The sequence below is a fragment of the Styela clava genome, chromosome 1, assembly GCF_964204865.1.
Source record: "Styela clava chromosome 1, kaStyClav1.hap1.2, whole genome shotgun sequence".
In the NCBI taxonomy this organism is placed as follows: Eukaryota; Metazoa; Chordata; class Ascidiacea; order Stolidobranchia; family Styelidae; genus Styela; species Styela clava.
In genome coordinates, this window is record NC_135250.1 from 4,510,696 (window position 1) to 4,535,961 (window position 25,266).

Sequence of the window (25,266 nt, forward strand, 5' to 3'; positions counted from 1 at the left end):
CCAACCATAGTTACATAACATGTTTTTCGAACAAAACAAAATTAAAGTATAAAATATATTTTGTTGCGATAAATTTTATTCACGTAGTTCCAACAGCCGTAACATATTTTATCAACCAACTCTAGCACCAATCGGTTTGATTCCATGATATTCAAATTCATTATCTGCTATGATGGAATCATCGGTAAGAACACAAAATTCACAATGTGTTCCTCCAAATCCTAGAGCACAAGAACAACGAATAGATTTCCCAACTAGATCATACATCGCTGCAACCGTTTCAACACTTTCATATCTTGCCAAATCTGACAAACTCATTGCGATGATCTTTTGAGCGATGAACAACTCGATGAAATTTATAAGTTTCCACGCATTTGGGCTCCAATCTAATTCAATTACTGGCATCCATCCATCGTTGATCCATAATGACATTGTGTAACCCTGACCACTAAGTCTAACATTGTTACTATTGACAGAAGTAGCCCATATATAGTCATTTACAACATTCTCTATAGCTGCAGGATCAGCGACAACGGTTCCAGACAAACTGTTGAAAAATGATTGAAAATCACTCAGTCTCATGGCCATACTGATTTCGTTGAAAACTTGACCTCTCAGTGATTCTTTTAATTCATCAGAGAAATCAATGAGTGGTATAAGCTCACAATTCCCATCATATTTGCAAGGGAAGTGAACGCAATTGAAGTTTCGTAGATTGGTAGAGTACACAACCACCTTTTGCTTCTGAGTAATCATATCAACTGTAAAGTAAGGCAGATGAGACAGGTCATAAGAAGACAAGATCAAGAAAACAATAATGTTCATTTTGAAAACAATTTTCATCAAAATTTACGTATGGAACATCAATAAATTTTTACTTTATTGTATGATGGTTTACAATTTATAATATTTATTATATATTATATTTATTTATACGAGCTATTGCTTTATGGGTTAAGACTTAATCATATAGAAATATATACTCAATAATTACAGATGTAATGATAATTAGTTTTAATATGTGGCAACTATGGGTTAGGTTCAAAGGTCATTTTAGAGTTGTCTAGAAATTCCCGCTCTCAGATAGCGTGGTGTGTGCTTCTGTGTCCGACATGATCTGCGTATGATGCTTTGATTACCCAGTACAAGTTTTTGCAATACAACATCCTGACTTGTTAATCAGTCTGTCAGTGCTTTTAGAAGAAGAATCACACAACCCAGCGATGCATGAGAACAATCTTGGGCATCCAGATGTGTGTGAACTAATGTTATATGGAGATAACTAATTTTGTTCGCCTACTTAACATCAAGTTATGTAGAGGGACTGAAGCCTATAGGCAGAGGGTATATTCAATTGACTAACACAGACAATCCCCGAACTCGTAATAGAACTAGAATAAGGAAATTCGGAATGAAATTATGGCCTAACCTGATACATTTACTACGGGAATGCACAATCCTGGGGTCTGGTATAGTTTAGTACCACATGTACTTCTAGTTGACCTGGCTCAACAATTTTTGCATATGTCAATCCTAACCCCCACCTGACTACGTCACCGAAAAATTACGTCATTTCGACGTCACAGTGGCGTAATAAGGTCCACCGAAGTATGCGGAAGGTCGTCCAAAACGCGCAGACGATCACCCGAAATCAAACAATCAATTTCTCCCGTTTTCTCGTCACAACGATCACGATAGGAGAGAGATCGCCGGCTTTAGCAAGTTTGTTATCGGCGGCGCAGATGTCATTTCGGGCGATATTAATTATACTTTGGCAATCCCTATGACGTGATGGGGACGTCGTAGTGACTTAATTTTTGTATGGCATAGTCAGGCGGGGGTTAGGAATAGCATATGCAAAATTTGTTATGCTACGCCCACCGGAAGTACTTGTGGTACTAAACTATACTAGACCCCAATCTTGTGTGTGCATACCTGTTGATGAGAACAAGAGCATGTCAATTAAATTCATTTCTGAAAGTTGTGTGCCTTCTGTGCGAAGATTTGTCAGAGCTTCATTTAAAGGTGAGCCATATTGTATTGCTGCTATTTGTTGAGCATAAGTCAAATCAGCAGCTGCTCCTAGCTTCTTGCTCCAGTCGTCCGGCACAGCAGGGGCTGCTGAAATAAATAGTAAATATGGTAATTTGCTTTTATTTTTAAACATAAAATAGCTAAGAGATCACTTCATTTATTCATCTAAGTATCAGAACGTATCACTGGGCGGACAAAATTTTTCCGTGCTGGCAATATTTAGAACTTTTAGTTGCCGGTCTAGGTCAGTTTTGAAAAGAGCTAACAACTCTAATGCACAGATTTATAGAGCAAATGGAGCCATAACCGGTTACCGACTAAGTTGTTCCCGCAAAATGGCAAGGACTACGGCATTCATTTCACATGTAATTGTTCTCTGCAGGATTTGAACCCGCGAATTTTTTATGTTTACTTGGCGGTGCGATCTATATTGCAAACGCAATATTGAGTATTTTTATATGGGTTGATCTTCTGTATGTTTTGACATACATCCTAAATATTACAAGTTGCAATAGAAAATTTTACCTAACTTCAACAGGCTCCGCTCTAATTTTAGGTGTAAAATATAAGAATCTTTATTTAAAATTGTAATCATGTATATGTTGGCATGTTTATTTTCGTCTATTTTATTGAATGCACCCAGGTCTCGGTAAATTAAGTTACCTTCACATGATCATGTTCTCAGTTAAAATGCAATAATAGCCGTACGTATTTGCGGTTTTTCTATCATCGTATATGCCATATGGTATATTAAACAAGAGAACATTGCAAAAATATATGAACACAAAGGCCAACACTAAATATCTTGCACAAAATTTCCCCAAAAATCATGTCCTGTAGGACGCGGTAACTGCGGAAGGCCTGCAGTAACGGCACACGGACTGTTCTGGCCTTCAATGTCCTGTGACGATGATGATTCGTGCGTTCAGTCTCAATATTGAACGGAATATCAAATGTTTCAAATCACAACTGTAGTATCAAATCTTTTACTGATTTACGCTGAGCGCGATATCCGCTGATTGCGATGGCGAAACCGACACACGGTGCGTAATTTTTAATTTGGATGACGTCATTACACAAAATTTCAAAGCGATAAACGAATTAAACGGAGCCCAGAGAAATTTTTAAAATAAGTAAAAGCAATAGCCTTCTAGCGACAACAACAATCTTTATTAAACGAATATTTCAAAACAAATGGCCCAATAGTTCAGGAATTTTTTTTCACAACCACTAGCTAAGAAGGAAGAATTCTAATACCAATATAAGGTACTCCCGTAGTATGTGAACCAATATGGCGGACACCAGAACGTAGTATGTGTACCAGGTTAGGGTTAGGCCATCATTTTATTTCAATTTTCCATTTTTTAGTTCTATTACGAGTTCGGGAACTAGCCTAGTGGCTCCCGTAGTATTATACCTGAAATTGTGGCCTAACCCTAACCTGGTACACATACTACGTTCTAGTGTCCGCCATCTTGGTTCACATACTACGGGAATAACTAATATAATAACAGAACGATCCACAGGTTCACTTCGTGCCAAACAAGAGAACAACGCGCAAATATATGGATACGGCGATATCGGGACCGTTACAAACACACGCCATTCGGTAAGCACAAGTTACCCGGTGCGATGGCACAGTGTTTTGTTCATGACGTGTATTAATCCGGGAAAGATTATGATTCACTGAAGAGGATATTTTAAAAATATATACGGTAAGTTATAAGCCACAGCATTCTAGTGAGCACTTTCATAATTAGATCTTGAAAAGTAGAAACTAATAGGTCCAGTTAATAAGAATCATACATTGTAGAAAGTCTATGCATGTCACTTTCTTACATACATAGTTCATTTTCTCGTGATTTACGTTTGTTATGTAATAAAATTTTACTGAACAATCAATTTTTTCTGTAATCACCACATAAGAACCGCAGCCACGATTTTGTTTTTGAAATCGAGTTTGTATAAAGTATTGTCATGATCTTCTTTTGAGTATTGTCTCACATACTGAAATTGATTTAAAAGTCATTGTCCGATTTTACATTGTTTCTCATTTTATTGTGTTCTTTTGACTGTTTTTGCCAGACGGGCACGTACTTGTACGTTTTTAACTCTTTTATTAAGTTATGCCCGTATTCCAGGTCGTCTGCATTTTGTTTGTCCGTTTGTTGTTGTTTTGTTTCTTTCAGAGTGACCAAAATAAATTGATTGATTGTCTCAATAACAACAGCACGAACAACAACGATTAATATGCCCGTGCAAAAGTATATTGGTTCAATTTTAATTTCCTATATTAGACTGGTATAGCTCTGAAGTCTGAGTGATTTTTTCGTTCTTTAATATTTTTTGTGAATTTTATGTCCAGCGCGAGTTTTTCTAGTGTTTATTAGAAGCCTTCTGTAGTATTACCTGCTGCTTCTTCCCATCCTCCGAATGTTCCTCCTTGTTCAGCTAGAAAGATAATTTTTATGGTAATTTGAGAAATTGCCGTTTGAATTCGTAATTTCTCTTTATATCGGAGAGATGAAAGGCCGATAAAACGATCTACCGTCCTGCCAAGCCTGGTATGGGAATGAGAAATTGATATATAGCCTAAGACCAAAAGCATATTTTTGGTAGGACTCTTTTGCTTTCGAACAAGCCCCAACACAATCGGCCCCTGATAACTAACGACGCGTTAGTAGCTACTAATATTTGGAAGGAGCGGAATTTTTCTGTTTCGGCAATGCTAACTCTATTCATTGTACCCAAGGCGGTGTGGTCGACACGCGATTTGAACCCGGAATTTTATCCTGTAATGTCAGCTAAGTTAGGCCTAACGCGCTACACAATTTACACAGGATTCCAACACGCGAACCTAAATATTATCTTTGAATATTAATTTATATTACAAATGCAACATTTTACCAAACGGAGCTGCCGCCTTTACCATTCTATCATTTGTGTTTAGAATCACTATCAGTAACGTTTCAAGAAGATAAATTACCAAACTCATTTTCAAACCATCAAATAAAACCTCTAAGTCGTAGGGTCTACAATGACATTTGATCAGGAGATCGCAAATTTATATCGAAAAATTCTCTATTCCTGTGCGTATGCCTTATTCATAACTTCTCTTGTATATCCCGCTTACGTCACGAGTGAATTTCTCTTTTCCGGTGTGTCGAAATATTCAACTCAAATTATTAGTTGCAATTTTTGGTTGATTTGCGCGAACAGAATCAGGTATTTTGCCATGAAAATAGATTTAACAAAAGAACATTGTGCAGATACATAGACAATTTTTCAAAAAAATGAATGGAGCTTTATTATTGTTACCTGCTGGTGCCCCCTCTAATACAAGTCCTCCGACTGCCCCTGCTAAAGCGATAAGGTATTATGATAGTTAGAACATTTTTCATTGATAAAAGATTATATATTATTTGTTTCTGGATAACCCAGGTCAGGTATGGTGGTCAAGATACACTAACTTAGACTGGAAACCCGTAACCGACTAGTGAACAATTCATTTGAACTCGAAAATAGGACTTAATATATAATATTCCAATATTTTTCATTGATAAAAGATTATATATTATTTGTTTCTGGATAACCCAGGTCAGGTATGGTGGTCAAGATACACTAACTTAGACTGGAAACCCGTAACCGACTAGTGAACAATTCATCCGAACTCGAAAATAGGACTTAATATATAATATTCCAATATATTTACAACATGCGAATCCGAGTATTATATCTGAATAATAATTTATATTACAATGAATGCAACATATTACTGAACGGAGCTGCCGCCTCCACCATTCCATCTTTCGTAATTAGAATCCCAAATAAAAACGATACAAGGATTTTGGTTACTGAACTCATATTTAAGCCGCCTAACGACTTCTCCACAATAATATTTGATCATAAGCTCCCAAATTGATATCACAAACATCTCAAACCTATACGTCATTCATATTAATCATAATTTCTCTTGCAAATCCCGTTTCCGTGCCTAGTAGATTCAGCTTTTCCGGTAAATCAACGCCTTTAAACTCATATTTATTGTTTGCAATCTGTGGTTTTAAAGATCGGGAAAAAAAAACATTTTGCACGACTCGAGAATTAGTCTCATCACATCCGTTATTTTCCAATAAAAGTAAACCCAACAACAGAACAATGCACAGGGGAATTAGCCTATTGGGTAGCCATTGCCATTGCGGTCCTTTGAAAAAATAATGCCTCCTTACATATTATTAACAGCTTGCACATGGCCTGATTCGGTGCGGAAGGCGTAAAAACGTCGTATATGAAAAGCACGTCAGCCGTGTGCGAAGCGTGCTCCGTTGGTGGAGAATCCTCGTTCTGACGCAACTTTTTTTTGTAATTGGCAAGATTCAGCGTGACGACCGACTATAATTTAGGGTGAATGCAGATGAGATTTGAAACACTATAAAATTGTAGATCTCAAGAGACTGTACCATATGTAAATATTGGAATTTGAATCCGATTGATACGTAGTTTAAGAGAAAAACACTTTTATTTCAATTTCAACAGCAACACAATGAACAATCATATTTAGCGAAACTAACTATAGGCCCATTTTCTGCCTTTGTGGAATATTTTCCTTCTGCTTCCCTAGTTTCGGGCAAAGCAATTTTGTTTGGAAATTATTATATCATCGTGCAAATTTCATAATTATTATTCCGCAACTGCAGGAAAGCATATTGTACTTACTGGCCAATGCTCTAAGTCCGGCGCCTGCCTCTGCTACCTCGATAACTTATGGTATTATACAAAGTTGTCACTGAGAAATTTTTTATATTTCTTCCAAAGAGATGGATTCCAGATTGGGCATGGAATAAACTAACTAGATAATTCTCACAGATCATGGACAGTGGCAAAATCCGTAACTGATTAGTTGGTACTTAATCCAACCGTCGACTCAAAAAAGTTTTATACTTAACTCGCAATTAATTGTGCCCACGGAATTTGTTCAAAAGTAATAAGGGGTGACATTGTGCGAGTGTTTTGAATGTTTAGGTTTAGGACGATATGCCATTGAAAGACTTTACTGGAAAACAATTAAATTTTTATCATACTATAAAGGTGTATTATACTTTGTCGGACCAAAAGGCCTTATACACGTATATTTCTAGGTTTGAATACTGCTCGTTTACAACTACTGCTTGAAAATCTAACTTTATTTAATTATTTGCCAAAAACGCACTATATACTAATTTTGTTCACTTTAATACAGAAGGAAAATCTTTTTCTACAAATTCAGCGAAAGTAGACATGACATATTTAACTCCAATCCAGGTTTTCAAGTTAAATCTAAAATCTCTTATAACGTATCGTTACCAAATTAATACACTCATACATATATTACCAACGAGGTTTGCCGACTCTGCCACGCTACTTTCTGTAATTGTCATCGCAAGTAATAACATTATCACGATTTTAGAACATAACGTTACTGTACTCATACTTTGGCGGTCAAATAGCTACAATAGTATCTAAGAAAGCCGACAAGTGTTAGTATCAAACTTTAAATGTATGTAGCTACTGTTATTATACTTGAACCAGCAATATCTCTCTGCAATATTACAAGGTAGCCGCTAGAAAAACCGAAAATTTGTCAAGCAGCTATTTTTTTTCACAAAGAATAACTTTCACAAAGCTTTTCAAAGGGATGGGTTATATTCCGCTCATAGATGCTCAAAATATTGTCCGTGGACTTCAGAGCAGTGTCTTAACCTAGAAGTCCGAGCTTGTTTAGCGTTTTGAAAGTTTATTTGCGGGATATCGTTCCAATTCAACCTAGACCTATATACGCATTTTATTCGTGATCTCATCTGATCTTGAAATTTTATGCCTTCCTAGCAACCACCCTGCATATGCTCAAAAAAGCAGATTTTATGAATATTTCAATTCTAACGCGCCATACATATTACTCATAATTTCTCTTGCATATTCCGATTCCATCCTAATCGCACTTCCCAAAAATCGACATCAACTTAAAAATAATTGCATATTTTAATTGCATAATTTGCAATTTTTGGATAAAAAAATCAACTATTTTAAAAAATTTCGGGTATCATAAATAGTCTAATCATATGATATTAAACCATACTCCCACCAACTTCTGCTTAATACATAACCCATCTGAAACAATTTTGAGCAAAGGCGTGGAAATATATATCCCATCATTTTTTTATTTTTCATCTACCGTATTCTATTTTTCATCCCTTTTTTATAGCATCACTGAAGAATGGGTGAATGGCAATATACATTGCACATTATTTATTTTAAACCAGAGCTTTTTAGACCGCGCGCCCGTTTTAGAATTTGTTAAGTCTCGCGCCCCATCTCAGAAATAGCTATATATATATACCAATGAGCTACAAATAACAGATTGTAAGACGGAAGTATGCGACATTCAAAAAACACGTTGAAAATATTTAGATGGAACCTGAATAGTAAAATAAGTTTTGAAATGTAAATATCCAAAATAAGGCGGACAACATCAAATCTAACAATTATTTTTATTTTTTCATTAGCTTCACGCCCTCTCAAAAACGCGTCCCATCGTTTGAGAACCACTGAACTATAACTAATTTTATTTCAAGACGATGACTCTCCTTACAATATCATCATTTTAAAGTACAGTCACTCTCTAATATTTGTTTTAAATTGCAGCAAAAATTAAACATTATTGGTGTCACCTGCTAGTCCTGCCCCGCCGAATCCCAGTGCTATGGCAGTATCGCCCGCATGTGCTTCTAATGTCGCCGCATCTTCCGTTTCTAAAACGATATGCACACACATTAATCTACAACTTCAATTCTTTGAGTGGCTCACAATACCCTGCATCACACTATCTAAATCTTCCATCGACCAAATTTTTAACAATGGTAAGAAAGTAAATCACCTAGCTTTTCTTCTAGCTAGTCTGTGAACCAAATTATCCCCCCGCAAGGTACAACATAAATATTCAAAAATGCCAATGCAACAACATTCGAAAAATTCAATAGAAACTTCATGTTTCTGATCGCATTATTCAACACCTATTCACAGTAAAACTCTCCTTATATTTTATCTGTTTTGTTTCCGGAAAGTCTCTCCACTTCCCTATTTATTCAACCAATCCTGCACGCATTGCCGGGTTCATATCACCAGCACGTCATAAAGTATTCATAGAAATATTTTTGACATAAAAAGCGAGGTTTTATGGTAACGACTATTCGTGAAAGTTGCTTGCTCGCCAGTATGATTTGCTCGCCATCATATTGCTAACTGAACTTCGTAGCCTCGAGTTGGGTTGCACGAGAGTAACTCCCTATCCTTCCTCTACGCCTTTATGCTAGTGTATCCGTATGTGTATACTGCAAGGATGATAAACATGATTATTCTATCCAACTTAAGAGTGCAGCACGACTAGGGCTGGGCATTTCGAATCGAATATGAAATTATTCGAATCGGTTCAGAGCAAAATTTCGAATTGCCGCCATCTTGTTTTTTCTTCCCGCCAATGGTCGAGCAAAATTTCTAATTTTTTTTTCTTGGAGCCATATTTTTTCAACGCAATTCTGACATATGACTCTTTTCTGTTGTGAGTTATTGAGAAAAACGTGTTTTTATTGTGTGTGAACGCTCAGCAATCTGCCTGAGTGATGTATACTATGTTTTCAGTAATTTATGTGTCTGGAGGACCTAACACAATAAAAGAGTTACATACAATTTTATATCTCCAAATATTCGAGATTCGATTCGAAAAAAATTATTCGATTCGATTCTGAAATCATCAGGTATTCGAAAATGCCCAGCCCTAAGCACGACTCTTTAATAGGATAGAATAAACTTCACAGGTTTGCAAATACGATCCACCCAATGAACTGCAAATTACGTGCAAAAATTTATCCGTGGTTGTCATCACCATTGTAATTCACTCATTCGGTGGTCGTTTAGGGCCTTGGGATTTTTTGTACAAAGCCCCGCAAAAACAAAACACCCCTGACAACACTCAAAATAAGAAAAATACCAATTATTCAGAAAATGTTAGGAATGCAAATTCCGCTAATAAAATTCAAATCGGTCATAACCCCAACTGGATAATTAATAATTTTTAATTTGTTATTTATAAACGTCGCGTTTTTTATTTTATTTCGTCAAATCTCACATTCTTGCATTAGTGGCGGTGGCTTTGTACAAAAGATCCCAGTCTTGTCTCTTTCTCTATACATCACTAATGTTTAAGTAGTTAGCTATTTTTAAATTAGCCATAAACTGCAAATCCGGCGTCAGTCGGCATTTACTGGTGTCTTATGCATCACTGTGATTTTATACTTCTTCAGTGTAACTATTGGCTCTTTAGTAAATTTGCTCAGATATATACGTGTATTCCTTACTTCTGATTGGGCTAGCAAGATCTTGTTTTGGCCAACCTTTTTAAAAAATAAATTGTGAAAAGCATTATATTTGGCTAACTGTCCGCAAGGTTTATTCGGTTTAACATGCGCAACAACAAGAACATGAATAATAATCAATTGTTATGCAAACAATCCATATTTCCAAATTGGGTCTAAAACTATGATTGTCTTACAGCTCACTTTTTATTTTTACTTTCCTGGTCATCATTGCATGATTCCGCACAAATATTTATTCGGAATAAAACGAAGTAACATACATATTAGTAATACCTGGGTTAACCACAAATTTCCAAACTTCTACCTCTACCCCTTGAGCTGTTAAAACAAAAATTACTTGAGGCGATATAGAAAATCTCCATTGAAATGGGAATTTTCATGATTATCTTGAAGAGGTTGAAAGGCGATTTGGACAAACGAGAATCATGCCATATCGTCTGGCTAGCCGCCAGAAACAAGACAGTAAATTGATTTACCTCGGTTTATCATCAATTCAAACTAACCAAGTATTCATCTGAAACTACGACAAAGCTTATGCCTAATATATATTACCTTGTGCTGCCGATTTCACATCAAATCCTGTGACAGCTAAAACGAGATATATTTATTTAAGTAATTCCTTAAGTTTATTTCCCAATGCCCAAGGAGTAAATTTACCCGATATTGAGAACATCTGACTTACATTAATTAACACTCACTCCATTAGAATATGAAAAATATATGAAGAAACATTCACCTACCTGCCCAACTAAGACCAGCGTTTGCTGCAAATAATGTAGAAACCATACATAAAACACTCATTATACCAAGTAAAGTGTTTTCCAGTGCCATATTCTTGTTCCTTCAGTGACTGTGCGCAAATGAAAAAGTAAAATCAGCAATAATGCTATGAATGGGCACGTTTTAAAGTTCGTAATATCTTCCGGTTTCTTTTAAACGCATTTCCGGGTAAAACTAAATTGCAACTCACGTGAGAAAGTATCCGAAAGAACAACCCCATATCCTCATCGGTATTTTCAGCATTACCGCTAATATATAATTTCATGACCAAAATCAATTTGTTCTATTGTTTGAAACGAAAACTTCTCCAACCGCCACTAAACACTTGACGCGTTTTTCACGCGAGTGTGGCCGATTTGTCCGACGTGAAATACGCACTGCGGTGATTTTTTGAATAACAATCAAAATGGTGTGGAGACGCCGGGGATCGAACCCGGGGCCTCGCGCATGCAAAGCGCGCGCTCTACCACTGAGCTACGTCCCCAACGAGGTAACTCGTATGGATTATTCCATGTGATAGTTATCGTTATCATTGTTATTTCTTCTGTGATGATGGATCAATCGAATTTGGACTACTTACTATTAAAACCAGTAAAATTAAATGAAAAAATACACTGGTTGAAAGTACGCAAAAGACAATTTGAATGAACAACATCAACCAAAAGAGCGTGCAGATGCTGAGGATCGAACCCGGGGCCTCGCGCATGCAGAGCGCGCGCTCTGAGCTACATCAAAATAAAGTGAATGAGAATATTCCGTATGCGGTCAGTAGCATTCATTGAATAACGAACGGTAGGCAAAATCGACTGGTTGAAAGTCCGCGATAGGGCAATCTGAATGGATGAAGACAACCAAAAGAGCGTGGAGACGCCGGGGATCGAACCCGGGGCCTCGCGCATGCAAAGCGCGCGCTCTACCACTGAGCTACGTCCCCAACGGTACATCGTGCCCTGGTTATTTATTATAACAAAATCCTAAGCCACTTGTGATCACTTTTGTGTTGATAGATAGTGGGAATAAACTATTGTTCGGATCGCTGGTATTGCTACCTACGTTCCATCTAAGCTAGTCGTTTTCAACCGGTTCCAATTTGGCTATTGTACAGATACCGATGGAAATTTCCACTTCGACTATTTATTACAATTTACTTTATGTTTTGATTACATTAGACCAGTGGTTCCCAAACTGTTGGTCGCGACCCCGTCCGAAGATTTTCCGGGGTCGCCTAATTTATGCGCACACAAGTGAATAGAATTTGAAAGTTGGAAAGTGAAATTTGTGCTGGATGGCAGGTACCGTGAAAGTGCCTAACTTCGGATTTTTTAGCAATAACTCGACCATTGATTGTTCAAAATTGCTCGGTCAATTTTTCATGTGGTACTCAACCTTGTATCAGTGTAGCCGCCTGGTTTATAGCTGTGGGGTCGCGAGTATCTGTAGGCTTTAATTTTATAAAAATTGAGGTTGCGAAAAAAAGTTTGAGAACCACTGCATCAGACGACTACGCCACTATAGCTTTGTACCATTTAGTTTTCAAATAAAATGACCTTGTTTTTCTTCTTGGCCAATTTGATCGCGTTTAAGATCTGCCCCAGCAAGTACGACAATCATATTTAAACATACTAATGCAATGACATTGGTGAAATAGAACAGAAAACCCATGTCTCTGATATAATCATATATATACCACCTATTCACAATGGAATATTCTTTAAATCTTGGTTGTTTTGTTTGGCCCCGGAAGGTCTCACTTCCTTACATATTTAACCAATCCTGTACGCACTGCCGGGTTCATAAGAACTACGTCAGAACGTATTTATGGAAATATTTCTGAGTGGAGACGAGTGCACTTGAGTGGGTAACTCAACTTTCGTAATAATGTTGCATATACGGGGGATGATAACCTTGCAAATACAATACTTTTGACCAGTGGTTCTCAAACGGTGAGGCGCGACAATTTTGGAGAGAGCGTGAAGCTAATTGAAACTATTTGCTAGATTTGATCTTGCTCGCCTTATTTGTTTCTAAAACTTTTTCTTTATTTCAATATTTACATTCCATCCGCGTATTTTCAACGCGCTTTTTGATTAAAACATACTTCCCTTCGCCTTACTCTCTGTTACTTGTAGTTTATTGTTAAGTAGCTTGTTAGCTATAGTTTCAAAAGTGGGCGCGAGACTTGACAAATTCTAAACAGGGGGCGCGGAATAAAGTTTGTGAACCACTGCTTTTGACTATATTAACAATTACTTTGCTGTGTCATTTGTTCATGTTAGAAGTATACGAATATACTATGATAATGCTCACAAACTTAGAGTCGGACTGGCGGTGTCTACGTTACAAAATGATATTGACCATCACGTATATTTATTTACGTCTTGTGTAAAACATCATTTATAATTTTGGCAATTTTCTTGAGTTTTCGTCCTATGCAGGTTTTGTGCGATTTTTATTATAGTTGAAAATGAATCATCCTAAATAACCGGTTAACGAAAACTGTGTGTCTGTATATAAGGATCAAAACCTATAAGGATCAACATTTGTATTTCATTGAACTGGTAGAATAGAAATCTTTCTGCTGTGATTCAGAAGGTAATGGAAACTAAACTTAAAAACACCAAAAGTAATGTAGTATAGGCTGAAATAGTTCTCAATGTTCGTTGTGCTATAGGGCTATATCGGCAAATATCAAATATATGGTTATTAATTTTTTTTTAACAGATATAAAAGAAAAAAATATGACGTCGAATCGGTGCATTGATTCTTAACTAGTATATTACCCTGTCCTCAGCATTGATACTTAATTAAGTTGACCAATTCCATGAAATGGAAAGATGCCATTTCAACGAAGACAATATTAAGCGCCATACAACAAATTATACGTTATAAAGTACAAACTGCATTTGTTGGTTTTATGTGCGAAAGTTGCAAAATACGTTGTTCCTCGTTATTCATTTCCTTTTGAAAACAAACGTTTTGTGCGGATATATTCACGATAGTATCACGTGAGTAACTTGAAACCGTGTCCGGAAATTTTGCCGTAGGAAACTTCGCCGCAGGAAATTTCGCCGCATAGGAAAAATCGCAAGAGCATTTTGCTGTAAAACAAGTATTTGTGATTAAACAGTTAGGTTTATAGGGTTAGGGTATGCTGTTAAATAACGAATCTTTTTTTAAATAAGGCCATTTTTCATACGGCGAATTTTCCTAGAACCACTTGAAACTTATAAAATGTAAAATTTGCTGTGACGGTCTGAATTGCGACTCGGGATTTTGAGACAGGAACTCAATATCAAGACGCAACTCAATTTGACTTATGACTTGAGATTGTGGTCAAATTGGCACTCATCTAGCCAATGTTGATATTTTGAACCGCTCGCATGCCTTTTTCAAAGATAACGTACTATAATTTTTCTATGTTGCGTACGCTTGAAACCTAACAAAAGTCAATAAATGTATTACATCAAAATCTCTATTTTTTCACAAAATATTTACAGTATTCCTTACCTTATATAGCAATGTTCAGTTCAAAAGAAAATAATATACTTTACAATATAAAAATTGGATTATTATGCAACTGCTGCAATTCCATGGAACAGAAATTCATATTCCAAAACTGAAATCTTTTTATTTAAAATACAAAACTGACAATGAACGCCTCCAAATTCATCAAAACATAAACAATGAATAAACTTTGATGCTATTTCATCCAATTTATCGACCGACTTTACCATCTCGTATTCAACCAACGCTGTTTTGCTATCTCGAACAAGGCGCTGAGCTACGAGTAATTGAATATACTTAAGAGCGATCTGGACGCTTTCATTTTTATCAGAATACTCTAGAAACACTCCATCGTCAGCCCACGCTGATTCGGTGTTAACTGAATGATCTGATGGAGTAAAGTAAGCATCTAACACGTTGTTCAGATTAGAATACATTTCTGCAACTTCGCTAGTACCATCATTGATGCGATTCTTTATTTGATCTACATTGTATTTCACGTTTTCTTTCATTTCCGCTTTTTGTTCAGGTGAAAAGTATATCGAAAATACTATCGGCTTGCATTGTCCGTTATACTTGCATGGAAAATGGGCGCAGAAAAAACTGGTGAACGCGGTAGAGTATAAATTGATTCCGGTTTGGATCTCGTTCAATTCGGCTATGAAAAAAATAGGAAAACCTTATTTATGAGAGTTATTAGCAGTGGTGCATTTCTAAATTTTAGGAATGGGTTCTCAAAATTTTGTATCGAACTCGTTAACATAAGTTCTCTCATTTCTGCAAAATGTATGCAGGTCACTGCGTGAGCATCAATAACATGACATGAAACGCCGAATATAACGCATTTGCTGTGGTCGTTTGAAAGAAGGCTGAATTAGCTGAATAACGCGGAATTCCGAGAACGGGTGGTAGGGACACTGCTGTAGTAAGTTAAGCTTTTTTTTGTGGTCTTGTATAACAGCAAAAATGTGTGGTTATTTCGTTACCTGGAACATTAGTAAGCTATAAATTGGTTCTTGAAATTGGCTGATATGATCTTTATTTTTTTTGTAAGATTTTGTAGTGTTAGTGACATAAAATCCTCAATTTTTCCAAATATTAGGTCCACCCAGAAGCATGTGTACCAAGATGGCACACATACTGAACACAGTAAGTATACCAGGGTAGGGTTCAGGTTGTGCGACATCTTGGTACACATACTTTAGGACCACCGATCCTCTTCATCCTCGTTCAATAAATGCAAATCGTAACTTACCCAGCGGCTGTGGAGCACTGAGGAGATCTTCTAAATTAATATCATATATCCTATTTGCTTCATCTTGAAGATCTAAGTGTGCTTTTTTCACTGGGAATTCTAAAAGTGTTGATGCTTCATCATGTAGATCGCCGAGTACGACTAGTTCGTCTGGTGTAACATCATGTACACAAAAAAAAAATAGTACTTTTCTAATCTAAAAATTATTCTTTATTAAGAAAACATATTTTCCGATACTCACCCGAATATGTCCGGGAAACATCTCCGGCATGAGCACGAAAGAAGAATATAGCAGCTAATAGTACGGTTCCTGATGCCATTTCGACACAACCAATGATAAGCTCCATAACATGAATGATCGTTAAAGTACAATTCTGCAATTCTAGCTCATATGTAAGGAAGTTGCAAAATACGTTGTCATTAGTAACACATTTCCTCGTAAAAGGAAACGTTTCGGTAGTCTGAATCATGACGATACATAGCTCAGGTACCAGTTCAAATCGTATATATATATTGGATTGATTGATCAGTCAGTTAACCGTTCCAGATGTATAGGCTTGGTTTGTATAGAAAGTCATTTACGACTGGTTGTTATGTTCACAACCTTGGAATAAATAAGGAATTAAACATGATCGTTGCCTTAAAATATTATTTATTACAAATTCAATTCGTCTAACATTCATGCATGTCGCTGGCGCCTATTATTTGCCTATTTTTTAGACCGAAACTCAGAAACTGTCCTCATTTAGGCCGTATCTTCCATTTGACAATTTCCTGATCCCGTTCAAATACGTCTTTACTTAATATGCGCATCTCCTAATTTCTCCAAGTAGGCTACCTATAAAACTATTCTAAACACTTAAATTGATATACGCCTTCATCTGACAGTTTTATTCTTTATCTTGTTATAGGTATTGTATAACATACATTCAATGCGATACTTACTCCCGTAGTATGTGTACCAAGTTGGGGTTAGGCCATAATTTTATTCCGATTTTTTCTTTATTTTTGTTCTATTACGAGTTCGGGGACTGTCTGTGTTAGCCAAGTGGATATACCTAGCGTCCATAGGTTTCAGTCCCTTTACACAACTTGATGTTAAGTAGGCAAACAAAATTAGTTACCTCCATATTGGTACACACACTTCTGGAGCGCCAATCCAATAACCTAAATCCCTGCGGTAAATGTTCATAAGATTTACTATCCAAATGACGTCAGCAGATATTTAGTCATAATTATACCAATGTTTGAGAAAAGAAGAAATCGCCTCACGTCCTCAAATCACAAAAGACAAATACTAAACGATTTTATTAAATTTTATTTTCACTCTGTATGTAATAAAGCACAATCGTACATCAATAAAGCAATAAAATTGTATGAGAGACGACTTTTATCATATTAACAAATTATTTCAGCACTTTATAAGCTCAAACATAACTATACATACCTAAAACAGGCAGAATAATAAAACCAAGAAAGGTTTAGCATGCAATATTTTATATATAAATGTATACATAATGCTAAAATGACTTTAATAAGAAAACGCTCAACAAATCAAAAAAGAAAAAGTTCTAAATGAGTCTTTATACTGAATTCTACTAATTGAACTTTTTCTTTAGAAGTCCAATAAAAGATAGAAATCCATCGAATTGTTGAATGTACAGTTTAAATAATTTCACGTTTTTTTGACTCTGTTACGAAAAGTATTTTGGAAGTTTAAATGTTGTGAAGCTGTTTGTTTTGGTTATTTAGAAAGAATATCCATAATAGCTCATTATACTGATTACACATAAATTCTAGCAAATATACTGAAATATTATCATAGTATGTACTATCGTACTATAAAAGAATTATTCAGAGATACATGCAGAGATTGGCATAAGTCTATAAATTTCTTTCTGATCACAGGCTGCAAGTCTTGAAACTAATTTATTTCTTATGAAACACGAATACCCTCTATTCTTTTTCAATAATGAGGTTTGCTTCTGATGTAGCTGAACCGACCGTATTTTCAGCAACAATCTGAAATTTAATGATTTCTGAATTATTAAAATTTTTTTTACGAGACGAAATAAAAGAAAATCCCCATGAGCGAAACTAAAGGCAAGCGCTCAAATGCCCATGCTAGAGTTATTGATAAATTGGTATAATTTGATTGAAGTAACAATAAAGAATGATGCTGTTTTCGGAAACTGAGTGGTAAATTTTCATTTTGATTTAAAAATCGGTTCCTATTTTACGGAAAGAATTTTTTGTTTACTTTGTGATTTTTCCCTTGCATGAGAAAGTTAATGTGCCACAAAATTTTTTGTGCAACAAAAGTGGGCCACGAGCGAAAAAGCTTTAGAACCACTGCGGTAGCATGATGCACCAACCACCATGCGTCACTGTTTTATAACATAGGTTACCTTATAAACTCCAGCATCTGATGGTTTTGTACACTTGATGACTAGACGACACAATCCAATAACATTTTCTTTAAAGTAATTACAGTTTTCACTGATATTTTTATTATCTTTGTACCACCTGAAAAACAATAAATGATTTAGATTACAAATATTCAAACGAAAAATAAAATCGTTTATTAATATGCTATGAATTTTCTTACGTTATGGAAGGCTGTGGCTTTCCTCCAATAGAACAACTGAGAGTAACTTTTACTCCTTCTGGTACGACTCTTGCCTTTAACGGCACAGTGATAGATGGTGGTTTTCTCAGATCTTTTTCGTCATACTTCATTTCTTCAATTTGTACTTTGGCTAACGCAGAATGAGATAGATATTGATAGTAAAGTTAATGAGCTTAAATATTCAGCATGTCGCCGATGTGGCACATCGTGCTGAGCATTTGGAATGCGCTCCCCCGATTACCATGTGTGGGTTCGCAGATTCGAATCCAATGCGGGGATAATTATGTGCGGGAGGGTGGCTGGAATCATCGTTGCAGCGCGGTTCACGTAACTGCTGTAACGTTACTGCTTCCTGTTCATGCGTCTGAAAATTAAGTATCAGGCTCACAGATCCCAAACCCGACATGGGCAGGTAACTAGACGAGAGGCGTGGTTCGCCATATGATTATGTCGTCTTATAGGCTTTCCTCTTCCCCGGGATAAATATGTAAATCCTATCCTATCTATATAAATCATCTCACCGACAGCTTGCTTGATATAAATCACAGTCTTGCATTCAAGGGGATCGCTTCTTCCAATTTCGTTCTCAGCATGGACACGGAAATAGTAGGATCGAGATTTTTCCAAATTATCAACAACGTACTCGCATCTCTGAACGTTTTGAGCAACTGTCTGCCAATCTCTGAAACATATCGGGTTGTAATTGGAAAAATAAAGGTAAAAGATGATAATATTTTACGAGCATGAAACGGGTTTTCAAATCCAAATGAATAGTAAGTCACTGATATAAGTCCGTTATTTGTATAAATAAAACTGGGGTTTAGAAAAGTCGTTCCCCACTTGTCCCAAAGTTGTTACGCTTTTATCTAGTTTAAGCACACTTATCCCATATTGCTAAACTTGCCTAGTGTAGATATATACCGTAGGGAAAAGGGGTAAAGTAAGTATATATATCGATTGGGTTCCATGCTATGTGCCTGGTTAGGATAGATATAATACTTTGGCGGAAATTAAAGACATTCATATGAAGTGAGATTGAAACAATTGGGACACGTTTGAGTGTATCAAATATATAGAGTTCAAGTCCGTATATTAATAACAAATATCTGGCTAAATATTCTCATACCTTATATGGACTGGTAACCGACGTGAACTACTGGTCTTATCGAATTTACTCTCCCCCCCCCAAAAAAATAGAACAATCCTATCATATTATTATTTTATCAGTATTATTTATTCGCATAAGTATTTAAAAAAATTGTACATAACTTATGAAGGAAAAATATTGAAATTGAATGATACAATAACACCTCTATATTATATGACATTGTGCTTACATTCTAACACCTCCTGAGTCCGGTGTGATGGGTTCCGAAACGAATGCGAGCCAAAAAGATCGGTGCGTTGAGCTCCGTCTGATGGGGACGCAAAATTAAACAAATCTTATGTTGAAAATAGAAAATAATTTTAGTATTACGAGTAAAAACTACCGTACCTTCCTCTAGCCTCGCGTCGTTGTATCACATATCCTTTTATCGGTTTTCCTCCGTCGTATTTTGGTTTTCCCCATCTTAATGTGATCGCCGAATCAGTCTCGTTGGAGACCTTCAAAGGACCGGTTGGTGGAGTTGGAGAATCTATGAAAGAAAAGAATTAAAAACGAGGTATTCCTGATATTAAAAGTAGATCCTGGCGAAGTGAATGGGCTATTTTCAGAAAATTTGCTCAAACATGTTCACGAGCACTCACTCATACGTGAAGAAAATCATTTAGTGACCGAGCAAACGTACGAGCAACTGAAAGAGCTGCAGAAACTGCAAAGAATCTACACTTCCTACCGTAATGTGGGGAATTACCTGAATTATCAACAACATTTTAAAATCCGACATTTATGTTTTACTCTAATCGAATAAACGGCGGATAAATTTGTTTTGTTTGCTGCTACCTATTATTAATTTATAGCAGTGTTGGGTACAAGTCCCTACACCCCGAGTTGCGACTTACGTCGACTGGCGTGAGTGAATTTATTCTTTCAATATCAATCAGTACACACCCATCATTGAATATAACTTACCGAAAACTTTGACTGGTACTTTCAATGTGTCAGATCCCGAAGTATTGGTGAGTGTAACCGAGTAGATGCCAGAATGATATCCTCTTGCATGTCTGATGATCAGTTGATCTATTCCGATAGAACTGATGATTTCACAAGTTACATCAATTTCCTCTCCGTCCTTTTTCCAGACTATCTGAGGCCTAGGCCTTCCCTGGATAAGAAGAATTATTTATATTTAATTGTATATTTATGGATTTACCGATTCTATAAGTGGAATATTATTCAATTTTTAACGTTTTGTATCAAAAACTATTGTCTTTCATAATTCTCGCCATTAAAAAATGACCTTTGTTATAGATTTGACGATTGTTTCGCAAAATTCTGTTGTTTTTCGATTTTAAAAGTAATTTCGAATTCCGAATAGCAATTAATATGAATTTCGAATACTCAAAATGCAAGCATTTTTCAAATCTATTATTTTATGTGCTAAATTTGAACTGAAACTTTATATGAGTTATGATTACAGATTGCAAACTTGAATTCTTAGAAAGTACCACGTATTTCAAATTTGTTAATACAAAGTTGAAACCTATGGTCGACTTATAAATTTGCAAAAATCACGATAACAAAAAATGTACGCTTTCACAAATCAACTTTAAATTTCCCAGACTACTTAATAGCATTCTAACTACATACTCAAATGTGCTATTACTGTCACTATTAGCCATACGCATATCTCCAAAATCACTAACCATGCACTTACATGGTATGGAACATTGATTCTGATTGTGCTTCCTGCGTTGATTTGGAATCCATCTCTCACACATGCTTCCAGTTCAGGCGTCATCTTGAAAGTTGGAGCCACTGAAACAAAACATAAATGAGTTGACAATCAAGGATAAGTTTCGAAGAGTAAATGAAAAGAGAGCAGTTCGTTGATAGTGAAACAATTCGTCCAGTATCTCGAAATAAATATACGGGACATCAATCAAAACATTGATCTAAATAGCTATATACATTTTTAAGCGCTCTTGTTCCTGCCGTCCACTAAGGGTTTGCAAGCAGTGTGAGGGCGATTAAAGTATTATATGTATTCTGAACTAGAAAATAGCATAAATTCCACTGCATATGCTTACTTTGATCATTTGCCCACAATAAATTATACCTACCCCAATTCAGAACAATAACACAAGTGGGCACTATATTTTTAGGATCCCTGTGTAGCGTTTATTTATTTTACATTTGTTTTACATCGTTTCACAGACGCACAAAGTAAAAATACAAAAATAAAAACTTACTCATTACTTCCACAGCTGTCATGACACCTTTGTAGTAATAGTACCGGCTTCTTGCGCCTCGATTCACAGATCTCATTCGAACATTGTATGAAGCTCCCTCTCTCAAACCTCTCAGTACACACGACGTTCCCATGATTGCTCCGTCTGTCCACAGTTGCCAGTTATTCGAATTTTCCTGTGTACGTTTCATTACATTTATTGGGCACGAAGACTACATATGGATAATTCTTTAGTACTCCCATAGTGTGTGTACCAGGTTTGGGTTAGGCCATAATTTTATTCCGATTTTTCTTATTTTAGTTCCATTACGAGTTCGGGACTGTCTATGATATCCAAGTAAATACCCACTGGCCATAGGTTTTAGTCCCTTTACACAACTTGATGTAAAGCAGGCGAACAAAATTAGTTACCTCCATACTGGTACTCACACTTCTGGAGCGCCAATTTTTCTAAATTTTTGTTGTTTGGGAAATATCTGTCTTTTGATTTCAATGACGTTTTTAAGGAGTTTCACATCCTCACTCCAACTGAGCTTTGAATGAAAAACTATCAAAATTATTTATTATGATTGAGTCGCCATAAAGTTAGTTTCAAATCAACATTCCAACAGAAATAATATTTTTGTTATATAGAATTTCGTTCGAACTCCTATTATTTTTATGATGCATTTTTACATCTTCAATCCGAAAAAAGTTGTAGAAAAGCAGTCTGAATTTGTAAATATTTTTTACCACAAAGTTCATTTTATATGGTTGCTCTAACCATTTTCATAAATGGACATTCCCCATTCTCAAAAACGTACTTATTCCTATTTGCACAAACGTACCTCTTTGATCTCAATCTCATATCCAAGAAGGTCTGCACCGCCATGTTGTTCAGTTCCTTTCCAAGCTAATGTAAGTGATGAATTGGAGGAGTCAATCAGTTCCAAATCTGAAGGCTCCCCGGGTGCATCGACAGGCGTGCGAGCTGGGAAAGGTTTGGAAGGTGCACTGGGCAGACCCTCTCCTGCAGAGTTAACTGCGATAATGCGGAACTCGTATTCAGTTTCAAATCGGAGTCCGGTGGCCTGGATTTTACAATAAATAGTTTCAATTGATTTTAAAAAAAAAAAAAAATTCTGGATAATTGATCCTAGTTATTACCGACTGGTTTGTTTGTACACACTTGCTCTTAACATGGCCCTAAAAAAGCATGCTGCAAATCCCTTAAACTTCACCTAGTAAATTTTGTTAAAACTATACAAAATATGGCTTGAGGTTAGGGTTAGGCTAAAATTTTAGCTTAGTCGAATATTCATTCATTCCATGAATAATCATTTGTTGATCTGAATCAGCGTTGTAAGTGTAGCTGCTTGAAGACCCTCACGACTCACAGAATTAAAATTGATCTTTTTTGTTTGCTCTATATTTTCCCATATTATTCGTGATGTATTCATTGTGTTGACAAATAACTGATGGTTGATTGACGAGATTTCCCATTGTTGGAACTCACCACATTAGAAATTTGAGCCCAGGGTTGTTAATTTGAAACGCCGACATAATTACCGCCTTTATAGTCAATTAATATTTCACCTTATATGTTTGTCCTTCCCATGGTTTATCATGGTTACATCTACTCCACGTATTCTGTCCTTTCTTTCTTTTCTCAACGTAATAACCTTTAACCTCGCTACCACCGTCGTCTTCAACCTGCAAAGAAAGATATAAAGTACGAAAAACTTCATACAGAATAGCTATGAATATATTCATACACGCACTTATTTTTCATAGCAATGCATGAACAGGCTCAAAACTCTGTCCTAATTATGCATTTCCAATTTCATATAGAGTATCACCGTACTTTCCACTCATTGTATAAGTTGTGAACCTATTTCGAAAGTCCAGTTTGACAATCATCACAGCCTTGTCGAGCAGGTGGACATGGTGTATGAAGCAGAGATATGAACATAATTAAACTCTAACCAAGAGTGTTGATAGACTTGGGTAACCATTCAACAAAGACTTGAGGTGACTCGGACATGTCCTCGAATAACCGCCAGTGAGACTTAACGCAGTGATTACCTCGACTTCGGACTCGAGCTCGACTTCGGACTCAACTCGAGCTCGACTTCGGACTCAACTCGAGCGCGACTTCGGACTCAACTCGAGCTCGACTTCGAACTCAACTCGAGATCGACTTTGGACCCAATTCTTCGAGAGGCGTGATTTGGGACATCATTCAATACCGCCAACCACTAAACCATTACGCTGATAAATTACAAATTGAGCTATTCACAACTTACCCCCTTCCATGAAATAGTGATGGAGTCGTCAGTTGCTGTATCGAGATCAATATCTCCTTTAATCTTGGAAGGTGCATCTGGTTTACATGGAAAACAATGAAGAGTTGTGAAATACCAAAAAGTTTCAGTTTTAGTAAGGCTTTCTTTTCAAAAAGTTCAGTTATACTGGTCGGTCGCTAAAAGAGCAGAAAATATGAAGGTCAGACGAGATCACGAATAAAATGCGTGTTCACTCATTTCTTTCTCGATACGTTTTATTTCTTTTAAGTTTTAGGTTGATACATTTTATTTAGGTTCTATTCGATTTCTGTAATATTCTGTTTAAAACATATGCCTTTGACATACTTTGTAAAAGGTATTCTTTGTAAAAATAAACAGCTGTTTGACAAAATTTCTGGCGACCATCTTGTATTAGGCTTTTTATGATCGTAATTATTTGAAATTCCAAAGCTGAATTGAACAAACCATCAAATTATCTATTAAACTTAATGCAACCTTAAAAGTTCTGCCTCAACAGAGCGCGAGTTTCATGGATCACTATTTAGTGTTTCATTGGATGTTGAAAAACGAACAGACAAAGTATTTATACATATTGAAGGGAATGAAAAATTTCAAAATATACAGATGGAGGGATGAATTGAAAAAGAATTGAAAATCACTATATTACACCATTTTGTGTTTTTAATGCACAAATGAGGTCCGAGCCACTTACGGGAAGCCAGAATCGATCCAGATTGCAACCGGATATTAAAATTTACCATATTCCCACAGCAATACTATAACTCACCAAATGGATCTTTAACCACCACTGGTTCGGATTCCAAAGAATCACTTTCGCCAAGACTATTGACAGCACGTACTCGGAATCTGTATGTTTTACCACTTGGTATATTCTTCGCTTTGAAACTCGTGTCTGTAGGATTGGAAGTTCTGCCAACTAAAAAGCAAGATAATTGGTTACGAAGTGACCAAATGTTTCGTTATAACAACTCGTTTATTGTTGTTGTTGTGGATAATG

At 36.2% G+C, this 25,266-nt stretch overlaps 3 protein-coding genes and 2 non-coding genes across 5 annotated transcripts in view; all 5 read right to left on the minus strand.

Moving 5' to 3' along the window:
* Positions 1-73: 73 nt before the first annotated feature.
* Positions 74-4,966, minus strand: LOC120341482 (uncharacterized). Its single transcript, XM_078114381.1, has 4 exons — positions 4,942-4,966; positions 4,444-4,485; positions 1,936-2,121; positions 74-761 (listed from the first exon to the last, which is right to left on the minus strand). Exons 1-4 carry the CDS (start codon positions 4,964-4,966, stop codon positions 112-114), a joined length of 903 nt encoding a protein of 300 aa, XP_077970507.1. The 3' UTR covers positions 74-111.
* Positions 4,967-11,634: 6,668 nt separating this feature from the next.
* Trnaa-ugc (transfer RNA alanine (anticodon UGC)) lies at positions 11,635-11,706 on the minus strand. Its single transcript has one exon. It is a non-coding gene; the product is annotated as a tRNA-Ala (tRNA).
* Positions 11,707-12,084: 378 nt separating this feature from the next.
* Trnaa-ugc (transfer RNA alanine (anticodon UGC)) lies at positions 12,085-12,156 on the minus strand. Its single transcript has one exon. It is a non-coding gene; the product is annotated as a tRNA-Ala (tRNA).
* Positions 12,157-14,791: 2,635 nt separating this feature from the next.
* Positions 14,792-16,451, minus strand: LOC144425096 (uncharacterized). Its single transcript, XM_078114393.1, has 3 exons — positions 16,223-16,451; positions 15,982-16,131; positions 14,792-15,384 (listed from the first exon to the last, which is right to left on the minus strand). Exons 1-3 carry the CDS (start codon positions 16,449-16,451, stop codon positions 14,792-14,794), a joined length of 972 nt encoding a protein of 323 aa, XP_077970519.1.
* Positions 16,452-17,909: 1,458 nt separating this feature from the next.
* Positions 17,910-25,266, minus strand: part of LOC120348631 (twitchin-like) — a 30,867-nt gene continuing 23,510 nt past the window's right edge. Inside the window, exons 24-35 of the mRNA XM_039418800.2 lie at positions 25,036-25,185; positions 24,249-24,325; positions 23,539-23,655; positions 22,791-23,033; positions 21,965-22,139; positions 21,430-21,530; positions 20,685-20,877; positions 20,106-20,247; positions 19,132-19,292; positions 18,590-18,740; positions 18,390-18,507; positions 17,910-18,003 (exon numbers count right to left, since the gene is read on the minus strand). Of these exons, the coding sequence (XP_039274734.2) occupies positions 17,938-18,003; positions 18,390-18,507; positions 18,590-18,740; positions 19,132-19,292; positions 20,106-20,247; positions 20,685-20,877; positions 21,430-21,530; positions 21,965-22,139; positions 22,791-23,033; positions 23,539-23,655; positions 24,249-24,325; positions 25,036-25,185 (1,694 nt within the window). The 3' untranslated portion in view covers positions 17,910-17,937. The remainder of the gene's footprint in view (positions 18,004-18,389; positions 18,508-18,589; positions 18,741-19,131; positions 19,293-20,105; positions 20,248-20,684; positions 20,878-21,429; positions 21,531-21,964; positions 22,140-22,790; positions 23,034-23,538; positions 23,656-24,248; positions 24,326-25,035; positions 25,186-25,266) is intronic.